This window comes from Cajanus cajan, chromosome 4 (assembly GCF_000230855.2).
Source record: "Cajanus cajan strain Asha chromosome 4, NIPB_CcT2T_4, whole genome shotgun sequence".
Lineage (NCBI taxonomy): Eukaryota > Viridiplantae > Streptophyta > Magnoliopsida > Fabales > Fabaceae > Cajanus > Cajanus cajan.
This window is the reverse complement of record NC_138520.1, coordinates 10,700,458-10,722,461: the sequence shown is the minus strand read 5'-3', so window position 1 is coordinate 10,722,461 and position 22,004 is coordinate 10,700,458. Positions and strand designations below refer to the sequence as shown.

Sequence of the window (22,004 nt, the reverse complement as noted above, 5' to 3'; positions counted from 1 at the left end):
TTATATAGTGTAAAAGTTATCTTTTTTCATATAGATTATCAATTCAACGTAAAGAACACAATAAATAAGAGATAAAATTAGTTAAACAGGTAATTGTCAAGTAATGCGAAGATAAGGGGGTCTGACCAAGATTTTCACCAACTTTGTATTTCTAAAATCATGCTTGGTAACTGCAGAAACACGTATACTTCCACCATACTAGTCCACTATTCTGAGGTAATACACTAATGATATAAAATAAAGCACTTTCAAAGGGAAAGATATTAGAGAAAATTTATGAAATGTCCAAATATAACGTTCCATGTATAATGAAAGCACTCACGCTCTTTATTAAAAAATTTGTCAAAAGCTTACTTTTTATATATTTTTTGCCAATTAAAGATTAATCTTTCAATAGTTGTCGTCGTCGAAGTGCAATTTCAAGATTACCGTTAAAACTTAAAAATCTACGCAAATTGCTTTTTAGTATTTAGTAGACAAATAGAAATTGTAATATTAATCCAAGAATGGTACATGGAGTCCTCCCCTTTGATAAATGAGATATAAAATGGATGCAAGAAAATTTGAGGTGAAAGTACAATTCACCCAACACATGAAAGCAACAAAAACTTTGTGAAGAGTTGCCGAGAGTGGAGCTCTATTATTGAAAGCAGCTGCAGAAGTAGATATCAAGCTTCCCAACCCCTAAGGACAGTGGCACGTGCGACACGGTTAACTGCCAGGGTGAAGGCTCCCATACGAAGGTCACATTCATGGGTTTTGCACATCTCCTTCACATCTTTGAAACCATTGGTCATGTAGGTCTTTAGCTCATTGTTCACTTTCTCCTCATCCCACATGAAACCTTGGATGTTCTGTGTCATATAATCACCAATCACATAAGAACTACATAGAGTATATTAATTAAGTAACTTTTACAATATGGATGCAGTTCCTCTAAAATGAGCAACTCTCTTAAGAGGGTAATGTAAATAATCTCAATGAGAAAATTAATGGTTAATATTAAGTCTATTTGCATAACAAATCATAGACATGTTAGAAATATCAATAATGCTATGTTACTCTAGCACAAATTAGTCACTGGTGATCAGTTTTATGATACTGCATGGTCTATTTCTATGGAATATATTTATATATATATATATATATATATATATATATATATATATATATATATATATATACTTCAGTATATAAATTAATAATTACCTGAACCCACTCAAAGTAGCTAACTGTAACTCCTCCTGAATTTGCATATATGTCTGGGAGGATTACAACACCTTTCTTCTTCAGAATCTGCAAGTTAGAGGTAGATATTAGTTAACAATAGTGCATTTCTTCTTTCTTGTTTGAAGAAGGCAAGGAAAGAGAAATTTAAACTAACCTCATCAGCCTCCGGATCAGTTGGGTGATTAGCTGCTTCCACAATAAATTTAGCCTTGATTTCATTTGCATTTTCCCTTCAACCATATCAAAAGATGAAGAATAAGACCTTCTCATCATATAATTCAACTTTAGAATATTGCTTATATGAGGCTAGGAAAGAGGAGGCAATATACAATTGGCTAGCATTTGTCAGAAAGGTAATGGGCTAACGAAGAAAAGTGGGTGGTTCAATTTTATGTTTGCTTTCAAAGTAATCTATGAAGATGATACTACACTAGTAGCCTAATTTGTACATAAGTTTGAAGCGTTTTTAATAGGTTTTCTATTGAAAAAAACTCATTTTTTTCGGTAGAAAAACCGTCAAAAACACTTTTAAGTCTATATTCAAACAACCTCTAGGTATTTTGAGGTGTCCCTTGTTTGCCTGAGTTGAAACACAAGACTTTTGTGGTTAGAAAATCACCTATTAATGACACCCCCAAGAGCTGCTGGGACAAGAACATCACAATCTTCAACCAATATTGAGTTAGGGTCAATTGGATCACCACCATGGAATCCTTTTACACCCCGGTGCTCTTTGGAATGCTCAAGTAGGCTAGGGATGTCGAGACCTTTGCTGTTCTTTATGGCTCCAGTTATGTCACTCACAGCAACAACTTTTCCATCCTTCTCACTAATCAATTGGGCAGCCCATGACCCTACATTTCCAAAACCCTGGAGAAGCACACAATATGGTTGTAGCATGAGTTTATCTCAAATTCATTAGAATACTAAATCCAAGAACTTCTAATGCTTCATTTTTTCCCCATAGGCTATAGTAGTAATACAACAACATTAGGATTTAGGATAGAGGAGTAAAAGGGTCCTTCCAATCTCTCTATTGGACTAGCTAATTCTTCTAACTTTACCATTTTTACTTTAATATAAATAACTTGTAACTAACTATTGGTATGTCGGAATCTCTAACAAACAACCCAAAGGTTCATTTGTTATTACTACCACAATCATGTCTTCATTAACCACTACAATGAGCTTCATTTTCACACTGGCATAATGCATTCTATCACTAGCATAGAAATCAATGAGAATAAGACTCAGTTTGATACAATCTAGAAGTGTATTTGACAGTTTCTCTACTAGAATTTTTTTTTATATATATATTTTCAGCAGAGAAAAATACTTCTAAGTTTGTATCCAAGCAGACTAAATATACTAGACACAGCAAGTACCTGTATGACAAACCGTTGTCCTGATACACTCTTCCCATACTCGTTAAGCAAAGCCTCTGTTCCAAAGAGGACTCCTCGTCCTGTAGCCGCATCTCTACCTAGAGATCCACCAAGATCCTAGTTTGAAAAAATAAGGGGCAATGGTTTATTAAGCATGACTTGAATCACTTGATCATGTTACTTCAATGGCCATTGAAATGAAATGACAGAGAAAAACAATTACTTACTATAGGTTTTCCAGTCACTACTGCAGGAGAGTAACCATGAAATTTGGAATACTCATCTAGTATCCATGCCATGGTCTGCATGCATGACCACACAGTAAGATAATAGTGAATTCCAAAAATCATACCATCATGTGTTTTAAGTCAAATATAAAATAACAGTAACATAATGAAAAAAAGTAAATAATCTTAAACAAACAGCAGCAGATTCAATTCTAAATATGTGTAATTACTAATTAGTACTGACCTGTGGTCCTGTTCCCATATCAGGTGCTGGCACATCTGTGTGAGTTCCAATCAGATCATGAATTTTCTGGGTGAAAACTCTGGTAAGTCTTTCCAACTCAGACTTACTTAATTCTGCTGGGTTACACCCTATCCCTCCTTTGGCACCACCATATGGTATATTTGCTACAGCTGTTTTCCATGTCATTAGTTGTGCTAAAGCATTTACTTCATCAGGGTCAACCTATTTATTCCATTAAATGATTCAGAGTGAGAACTGAGAACCTAAATTACACAGCATATACAAATATAAACAGTTCAAGGTACTAGTTTATAGAAAAGTTGTAATTTGATGTTTTGAATAGCTGTTGTCTTTTATTAAATATATGATTCCCTACATTTCATTTTATTTCCGTCCAAGTTATACCAATTTAAGGGAAAAATAATCAAATTATTATCACTAATGGAAAAGAGATACTTTATGTTTCTATATATTTTATTTAATAAAAAAATAATGAGAGAGAAACGGAAAATTAAGATAAGAGAGATGATCAATCATAGTATAAAGGATAAAATGGTCTAATTAAAATATGTACACGAAAGAAGAACATTCATCTTTATTAATAATGAGTGGAATCGAGACACTTTGTGTCTCTACATTTATTTAATAAAAGTGTTTAAGAATTATCAATGTTTATTAGATCAACTGGTATTGTATTTGTTCCTCAAACCTAAAGATCTTGTATTTGTAAGAATGATTAATTTTTAATATTATTTTTTATTATTTAAAAATATAAGAACAAAATTGTCTAAAAAAATGTGTACACCAAATCTAATTATCGCCTTTATATATATATTATAGATATAGAACTATAGATGGCAAAAATCCGATAGCAAATTAGTGCTGGACTGCTAGTTCAATCAAAAGAATGCATGTCTTTATCACAACCATAAATAAACCCTTGACTACCAGTTAGTAACTGAAATTTTTTAGTGTTAACCTCAGGATGGTATCTGATTCCTCCTTTCATAGGGCCTCTGGCATTATCATGTTGAACTCTGAACCCAACATAAGATTGCAACGTGCCATCATCTTTAGGTATGGTACATTCAACCTGCATTTTTGTGGAACATTATTTAGAACTATATGAAACAGTACAGGGAAAACAAACAAGTAAGACAATTTGCCTGAACAAAGATATGAAAAACAAAACAAGCAGTTTTACTTGCCTTGATTTCCCTGAATGGAATCAGTAAACTTTTCTCAAGCTTTGAATCCAATCCCAGAAGCTTAGAGGCCAACTTGAAGTTCCTGTTGGTGGCTGCTAGTGCATTCATTGTTCCCCTTGACTGCTGGAAGGACTAACACAATATTCAATCTTTTGCCCACAGATATCTATGCAGAAAATAAATCTTGCAGTGTTACTATAATTGGAATTATAGAAATTGTATGGAAGATGAAAAGAGATGCATTAGAGCTAATATTTATACCAAGATATATAGAAAGCCAGCTAGAGTCAATGTCAACAATACAATATAGACTATTAGAAGTTTGGTAGAGCCCATACAATACAAGCAAAATGGATAAGTGCCAGCAATGCGCCATATCATGTGGATCAATGTCAGCAGTTAATCATGAAAGATTAAGATGACAAAGGGAAAAATAAAACGTGACATTCTCTCTCTTAGAAAGGCTAATTATAATTTAGTTGTATTTACATACAAGGCATGATCCCCTACAGTGCATTATCCAAATCAGAATATCTGGTTGTGGAAAAAATTAATAATTTTGCATTAGTAAACTTCTTCACTACTGAGTGTACCTGCTTTGTGTTCTAGCTTCTTTTACATCTCCATGAAGAAAAATAGTTACAGAAATCTACCATGTTCCTTGGGATGGGTCAATTCAAAGTTAATGTGTTCAGGAAACTTTATACTTTCCTGAAATAGCTTATGAATGAATTGTGTAGCCAGTGCCCCTTTATTATTGGCATTTTATGGGGTTCTATTGGGCAAAGCCTTTGCTAATGGACCCAAAAAAAGAATCTCAGGAAAATCACCTTTCTACAACATCAAGAAGTACCAATTACTTTGGAATCTTTGTGGAACAAAAATTTTAAGAATTAGAAAATTTCCAATGGTTCCAAAACTATATGAAGAGGCACTATCCAGGTGAGGTAGGAAGCAAGATACTCTTAACAAAGGGACAAAGTTAACCCTCTTAGCAAAATGCTCTGTAACTAGTCCACATTTAATTATGTTTCTTGCACTATTATATTCATTGCTTCCACTGCTTCATAAATGTCAATTTGAGGCCATGGATGTGTAGGAACATAAATTATGCATTTAAACAAAAACATGTTTCACGGCCTGTGTTGCGGATCGTGACTTGTTACTATATATTATAATTTATTACAAGTTCATCTGCCAAATACAAAATGTGGCAATAAGCCAATAACGAACTTTATTAAATTATTTTTCCAAGAACTAGCCTTCCACGATGCCCCGCTAAATGGTATTGATGGTACAACACTCTTGGCTATGCTGTCCCAAGATCTTTTTTCATGAAGGAAGCAAGTTTTGCTTTTTCTTTCCTATTTTTGTTATAGTGTTTAAATATATGTGAACCTCCCAGTTGGCAAGTTGTTCAGCTTTTATATTTGGGGGACAAGTTGTCATGTTCTGAATCCAATCTAGTAACTCTAGCGAATTTGTCGCACCAATCATCTCAAAAACATTTTTTTTCTTCAAATAATTGGTACTTCAACTACTAAAATTGGTAATTGGTACCAGGTGAGATGAATAAATATAGCCCAAGTCACCGAAATGAAGAGGCTTATCAGAAAGGATAACGTTGTGACTGTATTCTAAATTGAAAAGACACAGGCTTACCTAAAACAGAAAGATACACTCATTTATCAGAGGGTAATTCAAGTTCTGCATCATTGTTGTGGTATATAATTTTCAATTATCTAATTCATAGAGATTAGAAAAAATAATTAACTTAGTTGATAATAATAGATTTGTTCAATTTATATATATATATATATATATATATATATATATATATATATATTAAAAATTATTCTTATATTACTTTTTTTTTTCTTTCTAAATTAATACTGATATATGTTCTAATCAATTAAAGTGCATAACCAATATTGATTAATATAAGTAATAGCAACTTATATTTCTTAACCAAGATATCTAAGATTTGAATCCTAATTTTTAGTGTAGAATAAATTATTTTAGGAGAAAAATATCTACTTTGTGTGCACTCATAGTTTCGACTAAGATTAGTCACTATTTGTATTGGATTTAATCTCAGATTTGAGTTTTAAAAATTAGAAATAATAAAAGAATTAATCACCTATACATTGTCAGTGTAAATTTTTTTTACACTAACAACCAATTATATCTTTTAATTGTGTCATGTCACTGTAAGCACATTTACTTTTAACAGTGGCATAACATAGTTAAAATATATAATTGATTGCCAATGTCAAAAAACTTTACACTTACAGTGACATGATACAATTAAAAGATATAATTAGTTACTAGTGTAAAAAAACTTTACACTAACAGTATATAAGTGATTAACTCATAAAAAAAACATAATTAGGAAGAAAAATGATTAGGTAGTCCACGACTATAACATAATCTCAATAAATTACCACATGACATGTACTTAAATTTTTCATCATAAAAGAAAAAATACTTATATTTCATTACATATCATTAATTAGGTACTATATGGTCTATAATCACCTAATAAATTCTTGTTGAGAAGAGAGATTTAACTAAAAATAATTAATCATATTCTTAATAAAAATTAGTTATCGATAAAATTAGTAAATATTTCGTAATAATATTTATATATATATATATATATATATATATATATATAATATTATTAAATTCTATCCCAAAGTAAACGTTTGGAATGCCATATATGGCACATGTGACTGCCCAAATATCGTGTGAACTTTTCTTTGAAGCCCCACACGAGGCATCAGCAGAGGACTAATTAGTTAAAAATGTAATGAATTAAATAACATGGTGGAAAACATCACATCCTATTTCTTTTAATTATTAATCCCTGCACGTATCCAATTAGCTCAAGTACACGTCACTTTTATATCACTCAGTACATGAATCCAATTAAAAATAACTGGACTAAATTTTATACTGTACACTTAAAATTCCAATCAATTACGATTTTACAGGGCAAAGCTGAAGAATATTATATTCACATCACAGTTAAATTTACATAGATAAAAGATATGGTGTGATGTAAAAACAGATCATATAGGACTAAGGGGATAATTCGGATCCTAATCTAATATATTGAATGCAACACGAGTCATTTAAATAACCTGTCATCGAGAGATTCAAGACATAAAATAGGATGATATTCATATTAATCCGATTGTTCATATTAAATAAAACATAGAACTTTTCAACTTTGGTCAGCACTTTGCACTGATAATCATCACGGTTATCCAAATAAATAAAGTCATCATTATCATGCTAATTGGGCAATTCTACCTAGAAACTCTAAAGTAGCAATCTTTATCAGCCACAAAATAAAGGGCATCATGATTCATGATCCAGAATCATCCCTGACTCTTATATAAGTAAAATTCATAATACCAAAGGCAAAGAACACCTCACAGGACATAAAGTTCATTACTAGCATTAAACTAAATGTCACCAACAGCAGAAAACTAGATAGAAGGAATTAAAACACCCAAATTTGTTCAACACTAATGCTAAAATTTCAACAAAAGTAAATTAAGAAACATACCAAGAATTGGAGAATCAGAGTTTCAGAAATGAAAGCTGGGTTGGAGCAAGCAAGTAGGAAGTCCCAACCAAGTCAAGGCTCAACTGAAAACCAGGCCAGCTATAAATAGAGATGAAAATGAAAGGAAAAAAAAACCCCCAAAACTTGGAAGAATCAGAATTGAATTCCCAAAGGAATCTAATTCAATTAAAAAGCAAAATCCCTGTAGTTTGCAGAAACCACTAAAACCAACTAAGATCAGAACTGAGAACTACAAATTTGCACTGTAAAAGAATATGATGCGTGTGTGAACGAAAGATAGATGGTTTAAGGTCTTTTCCTATATCCCACTAGACACTAGAAAGCATAAATGAAGTCTTAAAACAAAGTCTCCACCATTAGTCCCTACGCCCTACACTGACACTAGAGCATCACTCAGTTCACTAACCTTAGGAGGCAAAATATGGGTTGTACTGTCACTGCTAAGTGGCTATAAATATATATGGTTTCACTTTCATCAAACACGGAAATCCAACGCGATTCCCACATATAACACTAACCAACCATCATAACCTCAACCCCCATATTCTTTTCATTCTTTAGTTTTAAAGGACAAAATATAGATACTTTAACATAAACTTTATCTTGGTAATATATATAAAAATTTATATTAAATGTAAATATATATTATTCAAATAAAATTTTAATTTTAATTTTAATTAAAAATAGTACAACACAAGTTGAATTCAATCTCAGATCTTAATTAGTAGAAATAAAAAAATTTAACCGATTGTATTCCTCTTGCAAACACTACTAATTGCATTTATCCCATTGTTAACTTAGAGGAGTATTTACTCTATATAATATAAAAATAAAAATGTACATAATTAAATTATATAAAATGTATTGGAGAAAATAAATTAATTGTAAATAATTAATTAATAATTATTTTTCTCATTAGTCAACAAAAATTTATCCATAATTTTAAAAAAATAAATCAATAATATTAAATGTAAAGAGAAAAGTGTAATTTATTATTGACTTATTTCTTTTTTTTTTTCTTGACATGAATTTCTATAAATAGTGTAAAATCCTAAATAAGAATTGTATTTAACTTTCTTATTTTTCATTTTTAATTTTTTTAAAAAAATTATTTTTTAAAATATGACCTACCTCATTCTAATGAAATCTTGAAATCAAATTGTGAATATTCACCTCTCTAACATAAATTTCTTTATAATTCGTCACCATTATTAATTGAGCCATGTATAGTGATTTCTAAAAATAACTCATAATCTAGTACAAATTTACTCTAAATTTAGTCTTTTTTTTTTTTTTTTTAGCAATTGTGTATTTAATTACTTGTATAAGTCTATTTAAATATAAACTAAAAATATTTTCAAGAACTTTTCTATTAAAATTAAAAAAATATTTTATGGTTGAGAAGCTCTAAAAAAACGTTTATAAATTTAATCTAAATAAATTCTTACACTTTTAAATTTGAAAACTAAAATCATAAATAGCATTCAAATAATTATCAAACATAATTTTTTCACTTATACAAATAGTCTTGTTAGTTTGTTGCTACTTTGTATTTACGTCCAACTAAAACAATAAGCATTGATTTTGGGTCCTTTCCAACTTGCGTCATCTTGTAAATAGGGGTGGGCAAAACGAACTGAACTGAACTGAACTTATAAAAACTATACTAAACTTAAAAGTAGTTCATATGAACTGAACTAAACTAAATATTAGTTCAGACGAACTGAACTGAACTATTCTTTTGTGTCATTGAACTGAACTGAACTATACTATAAAAACTTGAACTGAACTGCAATTTAAACTGCACTAAACTGTTATGATATTTTGAATTGAACAATTTTGACTCATTGATCTATCAAAATAAGACACATTTGTCAACTTTACTTTATTTTCTATTTTATTTAAATTTTTCAAAGGAAAAAAATATAAAATTAAGTCAAACAAACTCAGTGAATTTTAAGCCTAAAAATAAGTAGTTCAACATAGCTCAATTGATCCGTTAAGTTCAACAAAATTGATATAATTTTTTTTCAAATTACTTTTTTTTTCTAAAATTTTGGTTATTAGACTATCAAGCTAATCTATTAAGACATAACATGTTAAACATATTTAATTTTTATTCTTTTATAAAAATAGTTCAATTTTTATAATTCAGTTCAGTTTTTATAGTTCAGTACAGTTCAACTTTACAACAGTTCAGTTCAGTTCAGTTTTTTTTAAACAGTTCAATTCAATTTTTTTTACAAACAGTTCAGTTTTTTATAGTACAGTTCACCACCAGTTCAGTTCAGTTCAGCTTATTTTAGTTTTTTTTGCCCACCCCTACTTGTAAATGAGCCCAATCAAAGCCAAGCGGAGAGTGGCAACAGTTTAACATTCACAAAACTTGGATTCAATTTTGATTAAACATGTCATGCAGGTGCTTAAATATATTATTTTAAAAAATATTACTAATAATTTTAAAATTATAACACTAGTTAAATTGTTTATTTTTTGACCTAATACACAGAGATATATTCTGTTATCCCAATAAAGATATAGATATATAGTGTTTTGATCTCGTCAATTTTAGTGGATTTTACTGTGCATTTTTTTACATATGTAGTTTAGGGTCTAATTCCAGTGATTGATTATTTGCGGAAAAAATAGACTATCAAAATTAATTTAATTGAGAATTAAACACATAAATCAAAGTAAAACTTAAATTTTAATTAAAAAAAACGCTAATTTTAATTAAAATAACACTAAAAATTAAAATATATAAAAAATCATTTGACATAAATCAATGTCATACAATAATCGGCGCTTTTCAGAAAATCATTTAAACTTTAGTTGTATAATTTGTTGTTGTACTACATCTTAATCCATAAATAAACATATAATTTAACTCAAAATACTAACATAATTTAGCCACTATTTCGTTCTTACATAAATTGTTATCGGTTAAAATACTACATTCGGTCGTTATTATATGACTCAAGTAATTAATTTATCAATATTGAGAAAAGTTAATTTTTTTATAGTTAAAATTAATAAATATACCTTAAATTTCTATTTTTTTTTCAAAACTCCTTCTAAATATGTCTTAATATACATTTCCAAAGTTTTTCTTTCTAAAAAAAATGAAACGATTTGCATTTTAATAGATATAAATTAAATGAATTTACTTACACGTCAAATTTTAAAAAATAAATATATGAAAGTATTTTAAATAAAATAATTAATATTTTTTACAGTTAAAAAATTTAATGTTTGATTAATGATAGATTGAACGTTATAAAAAAATTAAATTATTTTAAAAATTTGGGTCTTAAAACATGGAGGAAGTATAAGATAGTAATTTATACAAACCATAATAAAAACTTAAACAATCAACACCTAAGAATCATCTTGTCATTTTCCAACACAATTATGATCTGAAATAGATGAGACCAGATAAAGGTAAGAGGTGGACCACCTCAGTTTATTGTTCCAAATATGGACATGGTGTTCTTTGAATTTATTATATACATTAATTTCCTCTTTTTCAACCTCGACCCTTAAAATTCTATCCCGTTCCCTACTTTTCCTCTTCATTCAAAGAAACTAAAGGGAAAAAATGAGGGCCCGCAATATTTAAGAGACATTAATTAAATGTATAAGACTCTCCAAAATTTAAGTAAAATAAGGATACATTTGCGGAAGAAAAATAAAAATTACAGTGTGTAAAGTCATAAAGGTGTAAATAATCTTGATATACTCTCTATCTTATAATAAGTATTAGGCTTAAATATATTTTTAGTCCTTCAAATTTAAGATAAATCTGTTTTTGATCTCTCAAATTTAAAACTGTTTTTTTAGTCCTGTAATTTTTAAAAATTTTATTTTAGTCCCTTAATTCACCAATAACATATTTGAAAGTAACTAATTAATATAGTTATGCAATATCAACCAGATTTAATGTGATATTTTCACTGATAGAGATATTTATAGGTAGATTTTATGTAATAATATTTGATAAATTTCTTAACAAAATTTGTATATAAGGACTAAAATAAGATTTTTTGAAATTACAAGGACTAAAAATAATAATTTTAAATTTGAGGGACCAAAAATAAATTTACTCTAAATTTGAGGGACTAAAAACATATTTAAGCCTAAGTATTAAAAAAATAATACTTAAAATAAGTGTCATATTATTTTTTTAATACAATACTGATTATTATTTTCTTTTATTTATTTTTTAAAAAATAATTATCGTGTTGTATCATTTTTAGTAAAAAAATATTAATGATAAAGTTAATTATATGAAATCAATTTTTCTTTATTTATTAACATTTTCTTGATTTAGGTAAAAAAAATTAAATGATACTTATTATGAGACGATGAAACATATATTTTAGATCACACTTTCTAAAAAGTTTCTATATTTGCACTTATGTGGACAAGGTAGGGGTTGCATATAAGTTTCGGTTTGAGTTAAGATATTTTCTATTTCTCTTTTCTTCCATTTCTTCAATCACTTTATTTTTGTTGATATAAATGAAATGGAGAAATTTTTTTTCTCCGATTGGCTTGACTTTTCACAAAAGATTCCAAACACGTGCACAAAACATATCTCAACTTCACATTAAGTGCAACTACACTCCTTAGGGATGAGAAATGTAGTTCATAAGAGTATTTATACGACTTTGTTTGACCATTAAATGGATATCTACATTATTTTTTCTCTTCTAAAAGGATTTAAGTCCATCATCTTTGACACATTTGGAATAACTTTCTTGAAATCCAATTGTAAAATGATGTGCAAGATTTTTGTCACTTTTCACACACTCAAGTAAGATAACACCATTTTTTATCAAGTGACTATCAACATTGTGTCTTATGTGTATGCCTTCTTTTACTACTATAAAAACCATTGTTGACTACACAATTGTAGCTTGAGAGTTGTAGCAGAGGGATATAAGAGACATAGAGTCTTCCCTACAATGGTATATAGTAGGCTCAAACGTTTATCATCCAGACCATACTAGTTAAAAGATTATGTTTATGCTTTTGTTCGATCAGCTTTGTTATATCTTAGTTATTTCCGTGAATAGACCTAGTAATTTCATGAGGCCAATTTCTTTTGTTATGGTTACTTAAGTTGTTTTCTCATCTAGCTGAAGTTATGAATGAAGTACTTTTTTTTTTTCAGTTTTATAATTTTTTGCAATAGTAACCCTAATTCTCTAGTAAACTTTTATAAACTCGTGCTTTTATTCTTGATCCCATGCCTCCAAAACCTTTTAAGGAGGTTAATGATACCATTCACAATCTCTAAGAAAAATTTTGGGCCATGAAAACATACTTTGAAACCCAATACCAGTTGCAAGAATTTTGACAATCCACCTTGCAAATTTCTCTAGACATTGTGATGGATAAGTTGAATGCCATGACGACTAAACCCTCCAGCCCCCCTTCACCGCTTACCCTACCTTTAGCCCATGGTTTTACTCCACCCCATAGTTTTACCCCACCATTGCACCTTATTTCCCCATCGTTATCCCTTCATCTTCATCCATTTCTTTTAGGGCAAACCCTTTATCAACTTTCTCCCACATGCCCCCAACAATTTCTCCTTCCCAATGAAGTTCCCCTATCCAGTTAATCCCTTGCCCTAGTTATCCATTTGGTATGCCAATGACATTTACACCCAATATGTCAACACAACACCACTATTAGCTCCCTATATCCCATTGTACTATTTCCCCACTTGGTATGCCACCCATATTATCTCAACTTCCTCATCTTCCCCACATATCTTTACCTTTTCCATCCTAAACCTTAACCAATTCGATACAACCTAACCTTCCTTCCATTCATCCACCTAAGCTTCAACTCACCACCTTTCAAGGCACAGATCCTTTGGATTGGTTATTCCAAGCCAAACAATTTTTCTTACTTTATCACATCCCCATTGAACACTACCTTCACATCGTTGTTTTTTACACGAAAGGGGAGACTCTTAGTTGGTACAAATGGATGTACCAAATTTAATAACTCACAAATTGGCTTTCTTTTGCTAGAACACTTAAACTACATTTTGGTCCTTCTACTTATGAAAACCACCAACAGTAGCTCTATAAACTTTAGTAATATGGGTCAATATTTACGTCAAAAGATGATCTTGGATCCCTTAAGCTTTAGAGTTTTAATGCTAACAAACGAAACACTTTTATAAGAGAAAATGTCCTAAAAAAATGCCTTTGAAAATATCTTTGAATGTTTATCAGACGACGTGTAAGACGTAGATCGTTTGTATGACGATGTAAATTAGACGAAACATACAGTATATTTCATATACATTAGATGTTTATTATTTATTGAGACTAATGAAAAAGTTTGTATTGAATGTTTCATTCCTTAATAAATCGAATAAGAAAGTCATCTTGGAACTCATAAATCTATTAAAGAAAAAAATATGCTTTCCGTCAAAATCAAGATCCCTAAAATCATGGCTGGAGAAAAATAGATAAAGTCACTACTACAGCTACTCTGCATGGACATTGCTTCTGCATGGAAATTGCTTCTACAAGCTCCATTTAGTGTGAAAATTTGATAAGTAGTCTCCTTGATCAAATAAGAGGTACCATTTGATTAAATGCATTTAAAGCTTGTATTAAATGGGTTAAACGGTTACCTGTCATCACAAGGAAATACGATAAAGACAAACGAAGCAAACTTGTGAGTTGGATTCAAAGTTTTGCAACAATCATCTTCTTCGAGTTATTATATAAAAAGATTCAAAGCTTAAGAAAGATGATAAAGACAAACAAAGAAAACTTGTGAGTTGGACTCAAAGTTTTGCAACAGTCATCTTCTTCGAGCTATTATATAAAAAGATTCAAAACTTAAGAAAAAATATAACTGATACGAAGAAAAAACTTATACAGAAACATACTTTGAAAATCATACTTGTATGAGTTTTATTCTTTCTTGTAAAAAGTTTACTACTCTATACTGGTTGTATAATGTCTAAGTGAGATGAACACAACATTTGTGTAACTTTCATAACCATTGTTATAAGGTTGAGCCTAGATAGGCTTGTATGTAAAAGTATACTTGTTTGAAGCCTAAAGAGGGTTGACTACCAAAGAATACTTAGTTGTTAAGCCTAAAGAGACTTGTTGTGAAAAAAATACTTGGATAGTTGCTCGAAGAGGCAAGTCAAAGAATACTCATAATTGGGCCAAAAGTGATTCGTTGAAAGAATACTTGTATCTTTATTTAAAGATAGTAAAACTCAATCTGGTTAGATTGAGAATTGGACATAGTCCTGGTGATTAAGGCGAACCAGTATAAAAATATCCAATGTTTCATTTGATTGTTCTTCACACTTCATTTGACTAGCGTTACTACTTCACTACAAAAAACACATGCAAGTTTTTTATACACACTATTTAATCCCCCTTCTAATATTTATCTTTTGTCCACAACTTTCAAATAAAGTTTATGGTTTATTTAGTGATAATCTTTTAAGTTATTTTATCATCTAGTTTAAAACCTGAATTAAGACATTAGCTCCTTATTATCCACCCATATTCCATTTCCCAGACAATTGGTCTTGCTAAATTATTTGAATCCAAGTTCAAAGACACCAAGGCCTTATTGTTTCGAGTCATAACTCTTTTTCCTCTATGGTACTTTTAGTCCATAAGAAAGATGGCTCATGACACCTTTGTGTGGAATATAGAACACTAAACTTTGTCATTATGAAGAATCGCTTCCTTATACCTACTATGGATGAATTACTAGATGAACTAGGGATTGCTAATTTTTTTTCTAAATTAGATTTACATTCTGGTTACCACTAGATTTGTGTTATGCCCAAGGATACTCATAAAATTGCTTTTCGCACTTGTAATGGGCACTAAGTTTTTAGTCTTGTTTGGACCGACTAATGCCCCTTCTACTTTCTAATCGGCTATGAACAATTTATTAAGGTCATATATTATGAAAGTTTGTGTTGGTTTTTTTTATATCCTAATTTTTAGTCCTACTTATTCTAAACATTTGCAACATTTGAAATTGATTTTTGATTTACTTCTTGCTAACCAATGTTTTGCTAAATTCTCTAAGTGTTTCTCATCCACATTTTCACACGACACTCTATGGTTTTTTAGGCCTCACTGGTTTTTACTGCAAGTTCATCTGTCAATATGCCACAATTGCCTCTCCTCTTACTGATTTTCTCACTTTACAACAATTCCTACGGACTATAGAGCTAGACATTGTGTTTACAAATTTAAATTCCAAACTTTCTGCAGCCTTTATTCTTCAGCTCTTAGACTTTATTGATGTTTTGTGGTCGGAATTGATGCTTTGGGTTTAGCAATTGGCGTGGTGCTCCCTCATAAGGGTCATCTGATTGCTTCAAGTTTTTTCCACCTAAATTAGAGAATTGTATGCCATAATAGAGGTCATCAAAAAAGGACATCAGTATCTAATAGGAAGTCATTTTCAAATCCAAACATATTAGAAGAGTTTGAGTAATTTCATCAAGCAAACAATTGAAACACCGAAGTAGTAGAAATGGACATGAAAATTACAAGGTTATAACTTGGATATTTTTTACAAACTTGGAAAGACAAACATTGTAGATTCCCTGTCCAAGCAATTTTTTGACAGCTCCTTCCCCTGGTACATCACATCCTCCCCTGTTTCGGCCTTATTCGATCACATGTATCAATACTTCATTGCCAAACTTGATGGCATGTCTTTTGTACAAATGTTAGAATAGTGGATTAAGCCTAACTCAACCCTACAAAACCGGCTTATAAGGTAAGGGTTGCTTTCCACTTATATATTATTCAATTGCCTAATCTCTAGTCGATGTGGGACTTGGGTTTTTCCCAATACACCCCCTCACGTCCAGCACTATTGGGCTTGGTACGTGGATAAATGGTGGGTGGCCTTTTTTTTAATGATCTAGGATAGGCGGGACTTGGGTTTTTCCCAATACACCCCCTCATACCTATGAGGCATGCATCAATGGTGGGTGGCCCATTTTTAAAGTGGATCTAAATGGCTCTGATACCATGTTAAAAAAATCAACACAAATCAACTAGTAGAAGGGTTTCAAATCTCATATCTCATTTAAGTTTTCTTAACCAATCATTGCAGTTGCACAAGAACCAAACCCCCACATTTGACTTGACTTGGAAGTTCCAGCAGTCACATGCTTATGATCAGTGGCTAAATCATCTCCAAGGCCAAGGGTCGTCGTAGCATCCGTTGTGAAGGCTAGGTTCTTGCCATGCCCAGAACTCAGGTCATGCCAATCTGAAGCAAGCAAGAAGTCTGGACGTGTAATATTCAACAGGGACAGTGTTTGATTTTCACCATTAGGAGTCCAAACCTCGTCAACAGACTCTAATTTCAGAATGTCGCCATTAAAGGTCTGAACGGGTAGCTGTTTGTCCAATGAATTTGCATTTGCATTAAGAGCAGGGCACTCGTTCAATATTGAAGTTGCACCAAATGGGGATACCGGATCAGCATAGTCTTCCCATTCTGTCTCGTGCACATTCAAAGCAGAGCTGTCTGCTCTGTCACCAGGGGTTGCAGTAGAAGAATTTGAACTCTTGTCAGAACAATGGTTCTTTGAACTGCTCAGAGTCCTTGCTTGATAAAGTAAAGCATCCAGAAGGCCACTATTTTGTGGAGAAGAACAATCTGACTCCAGAGTACTAATTGGTGTAGGAGACTGAATGAAATCATCAACTGACTCGAGCAAAGAAGGTGGGGGAGATGTACCCCAGCTACCTAAATCAAGTTCTGGATATTGGAGTGAAGGGAGCTCCAACTTCACAGCCTCATAAGTTGGCTTAGAAGTAGAGGAATTGCCATTTGAAAGTGAATGGCTGTAACAAATTGAGCTGTGCGAGGAGGGACCAGGATCAAGGGGTGCTGGCATTCCAAATGATTGTGCTATCTCATCAGAATTATTATCCCGAATTTGATCAAATGGATATAAACCATTTCTGCTCATATCACTGGAATCAATAAATGGTATTGTTGACTCTCTAAGACGCTTATGCTTAGGTGATGTTGGTGGCACAAAACTACAATACTGAGAAGAATCAAAACCTTTCAGCATATTGCCATAGACAGAAATATCAGAAAGCTCAGGCATATAAGGTATGATTCCCTGATTATCCTTCAGACTGTCAAATATAGAATCTTGTATCTCATAACTGTTTTTCTGCAAGAAATCAGGATGCATTTTATTGTCCCCATTAAGTCCACCAGAGCTTTGGCTATGTTGACTCTCTTGTAAAGCTTGTAAACACACTTCTGGTGGATAAAGTGGCAATCCAGCCCGTTGACGCCTCTTGATCCGGGTGTTCCAGTAGTTTTTTATCTCATTATCTGTACGACCAGGCAAATGTGCTGCCATGCGTGCCCATTTGTTTCCCATTTTGGCATGAAGTTCAGCAATCAACCGCTCCTCTTCTGCAGTAAATGCACCTTTCTTCAAATTTGGCCTAAGATGATTAGCCCATCGCAGCCGACAACTTTTTCCACAACGTAATAGCCCTGTGTGCTTCTGAACAGCATTCCAGTTCCCCTCCCCATGCTTCTTGACATAATCCACCAAAATATCATCTTCAGTTGATGTCCATGGTCCTTTCTTCAGAACAACGCCAGCACTTCCTTCAGAACCCTCATCATTCAGCTGTGCCCCATTCAGCTGTGCCCCAGTCTGATCATTGGGAAGCACCTCATCTTCATTAATGTCATTCTTCAATCGTCTCATCTTTTATTATATAATTTCTCGGAATAGGACGCGACGCTAAAGTCCAAAAACGAATCGTTTTGGCGCGCGGCGAATCGGAAGCGAGTTGAGCTCAGAAACTGAATGGAACAGTGAAAAGTGAAAACCCTGTTCCTCGGGATCGGAGCGAAAGCGAAAGGCGAAATTGGAGAATTGGAAGGAAATTGGAGATGAGGAATTCACAGCGACACTCGAATCTTTCACTTCTTCAATGTTTCTAAATCAATGTTGTGTTGTACTGATTTGTTCATGCAAAACACTTTCTGGTTTGTTCATGGTTTGGTCTATTTTCGTTATGCCCCCACAAAAATTAGGTATTTTCTCGTAAAATAATTTATTTTAAATGATAAAAGGAAAAAAATAATACTGATTTTATTACTTTTAACCTTCTACTTTTTTTATTTTTATTTTTATCATTTTTTTCTTTTCATCTATAAAAATTACAATGACAACAATAAAAAGATTCAAACTTAAGATCTAGTAAATACTATTTCAATCATTAAGTCAATCTAAATAGTTTCATTTCACTTCTTTATTATTAAACAAGTTATACAAAATTATAAGTACAAATTTCATTACAATCTCAAACAAAGAAAAAGAGAAGAAGGGAAATTGTCGGTCTTGTCACTAAACAATCCTAATTTATTAAAAACAAAGATATTTTAAATTCTTTTGTCATAAAAATATGAATTTTATAAAAATTTATTATATTTTCCTTATATATAAATATTTTAAACTATTTTTTCTCAATAAAAATATTTCAGATCCGTCACTATGTATTACCTGCACTTACACCTTATATATGAGGTAAGCCACACCCACAGAGGAAACATTAATTCAAGACTAAATTGATTTTTTTATATTATAATATTTAATCTGTAATATTAGTTATATAGTTTTTAAAACTTTAATTTTAGTATTTTCAAAAAAAAATTAATTTCTTAATTTTATAAAATTTATAACTTTAATATTCATTTACTAATCATCAAAATTAAAAAATTAATTATAAATTAATATAAAATAACATGATAATTAATATTAATAATATTTTTAATTTTTATTTTATCTTATAAAAGTGATAAAAATAGATAAAATTAATTTAAAAATAAAAAATTAATATACATATTATTATTATTTAATATTTGTCAAATTTTTAAGAAAGATTGTTCATGCATTCGAGAAAAATCTTTTTTGATAATGAGAAAAAAAAAATATTAAATATTTATTATTATATCATTTAGTTAATATTAAATTATTGTCAATATTATAATTTTAATAATTAATAAATAAATATTTAATGTTTGGAAAGTTACAGATATTATAAAATTAAAATACTAAAATTAAAGCTTTATATTGAAGAGATTAAAATTATGAATTAAATATTATAAAAAGATTAAAAAATGTAATTTAGTTATTTATTTATAATTGTGATGAAACATCAGTGGGGTGTTTGAACACTACACTTCTGCATTATGTAGCACATCCTTTCACGGCAGCTACAAGCACAACATATACTTTGAAGAACAAAGTATCATAGAAAAGAAAGAAAAAATCAAATCTCGAAAACAACCTTACTTCTAAAACAATAATGTATTTCAATGACTAGTGACATTGCATGTATGACCATTGACCAATAATGCACCACTTTTGCAAAGTTTTCTGCTTAAGTTCAGCATAATAAGAAAGAAATAAATGAAAAATAAAATAGAAAAAATAAAAAAGAAAGATGGAATGAAAATAAAATTACTTGATTTAAGAAAAATAGAAAAAAAAGTTATTGGAACTAGTTTTTAAATTAAACATTTGATTAAAATTTTGCTTTAATAGATTAAATAAAAATAACAGTTGATTTTTTTATATTTAATCGATTAAAAAATATTTTTTTTCAGAGAAAAGAAGTTTCATGATCGATAATAATTTAGCTTTAACTAGTTATTTTTCTTCTTGCCCGTGTTATATGTAGTTTTTTTCCCTGACTTAAAAAGAATAAAAATTGTGAGACTCGCATTTTTCTATTTCCCTTTTAGCTAATTTATTTGTTTCTAAATAGATGCATTTTTTTAACAAAAAAAAAAAAAATTGATTTAAGCTTAAATTTTTAAATTTAATTTAGTTAAAAATGTATTTAATTTAACTAATTCATATTTGGACACTTTTATCTTAAAAATAATTTTATAAGAGCAAACTTTTATCTAAACTTTAATACTGGTAGGTAAAAGGATAACAAAGTTAATAAACGGTGATTTATATTAATAATTTCAAGGACAAGGTCAAAAACCTACTAACATTAAAAAAAATAATAAATAAATAAATAAAACAAAAATATGATGTTTTAGTTGAAATGGACATTGTAACAAAAAAAAAAAAAAAATTCAATGCAATGAGAAAAAAGATGACCAAACATATAGGTGCGACGTTTCGTGGCTCACGAACATTCGTTTAGATTTAGAAATGTCAACTATAATATTCTAAATATCCAATACAATTTTTAACTACATTATTAGATAATTTTAATATTTTTAATTTATTTTTATATAACATTTTAGTAGATTAAATAGATCTAAATAATATCTAATCATATTATTTTAATAATTTTCAACTATTTTAAATTTATATATATATATATATATATATATATATATATATATATATAAATGAACATCAATAATGATTAATCATTATAAAGTATTAATATTATTTTATAAATATATCAATATATAAAAGCATACATATAAATATTAAAATAGAAACTATTAATATAATAATTGTGACGTACAAGTTAGTGTTTTAGTAGCCTAGAACGTGTCATTCCTAATTTGGAACGGGCCGTTCCAAGCTATTAAAATGACCTGTATATCGTGGTTCAGAACGGGCCGTTTTGGAGGGAGAACGAGCCGTTCTAGATGGAGAACGGGCCGTTCCGGATGGAGAACAGGCTGTTCTGGACGAGTTCCAGAACGGACCATTCTGATTTTGGAACGGGCCGTTCTGCATGTGATTTTTGCACATGATGAAGGGGTGCAGAACAGACCGTTCTGGATTCGGTACAGGCCGTTCTGGCCACTCCGAAATGTCTATAAATAGAGGTTGTGGGCAGTTGAGGAGAGGAGGTCTTTAGAGAGAAGTTCTAGAGAGATGGGCTCTGGACTAGAAAACTTACTTTTGAAGGATTGAAGTTTCGGGTTGAGCTTCGGAAAGGGAATTTCGCTTCTTGGCTATCCTGATCCAATCTTCAGGTAAGGGAAGCTAGTTCTTTGGCTGATTTTGTTGGAAAATGAGTTCATAAACTCATTGAGAGGTTGATTTTCTGATGA

General features: G+C 30.5%; 2 protein-coding genes across 5 annotated transcripts; both read right to left on the bottom strand.

The window, feature by feature from the left end:
• Positions 1-447: 447 nt before the first annotated feature.
• Positions 448-8,439, bottom strand: LOC109802024 (glutamate dehydrogenase 1). 4 transcript variants are annotated; one of them, XM_029272084.2, is made up of 11 exons: positions 8,299-8,439; positions 7,872-7,954; positions 4,295-4,426; positions 4,066-4,179; positions 3,087-3,308; positions 2,843-2,917; positions 2,616-2,732; positions 1,850-2,100; positions 1,385-1,460; positions 1,210-1,296; positions 448-854 (listed from the first exon to the last, which is right to left on the bottom strand). In XM_029272084.2, the coding sequence occupies exons 3-11, from the start codon at positions 4,400-4,402 to the stop codon at positions 669-671; spliced, it is 1,236 nt and encodes a 411-aa protein (XP_029127917.1). In that variant the 5' UTR covers positions 4,403-4,426; positions 7,872-7,954; positions 8,299-8,439; the 3' UTR covers positions 448-668. The 4 variants fall into 4 exon arrangements, with proteins under 4 accessions (XP_029127917.1, XP_029127918.1, XP_020218802.1 ...); XM_029272085.2 differs by having other exon boundaries at positions 4,295-4,417; XM_020363213.3 differs by having other exon boundaries at positions 4,295-4,460; positions 8,299-8,438.
• An 8,542-nt stretch (positions 8,440-16,981) lies between these two features.
• Positions 16,982-18,908, bottom strand: LOC145956696 (transcription factor MYB33-like). Its single transcript, XM_083072218.1, has one exon. It carries the CDS (start codon positions 18,670-18,672, stop codon positions 17,020-17,022), a length of 1,653 nt encoding a protein of 550 aa, XP_082928344.1. The 5' UTR covers positions 18,673-18,908; the 3' UTR covers positions 16,982-17,019.
• Between the last annotated feature and the right edge of the window lie 3,096 nt (positions 18,909-22,004).

Bases quoted from the DNA above. Each gene is read 5' to 3' on its own strand.
- LOC109802024 (XM_029272084.2), bottom strand. From the start codon at position 4,402: ATGAATGCACTAGCAGCCACCAACAGGAACTTCAAGTTGGCCTCTAAG. The intron at 4,180-4,294 runs GCAAGTAAAACT...ACAAAAATGCAG, and splicing joins TTCCATTCAGGGAAATCAAG to GTTGAATGTACCATACCTAA. The intron at 2,918-3,086 runs GTCAGTACTAAT...TCATGCATGCAG, and splicing joins ATATGGGAACAGGACCACAG to ACCATGGCATGGATACTAGA.
- LOC145956696 (XM_083072218.1), bottom strand. From the start codon at position 18,672: ATGAGACGATTGAAGAATGACATTAATGAAGATGAGGTGCTTCCCAAT.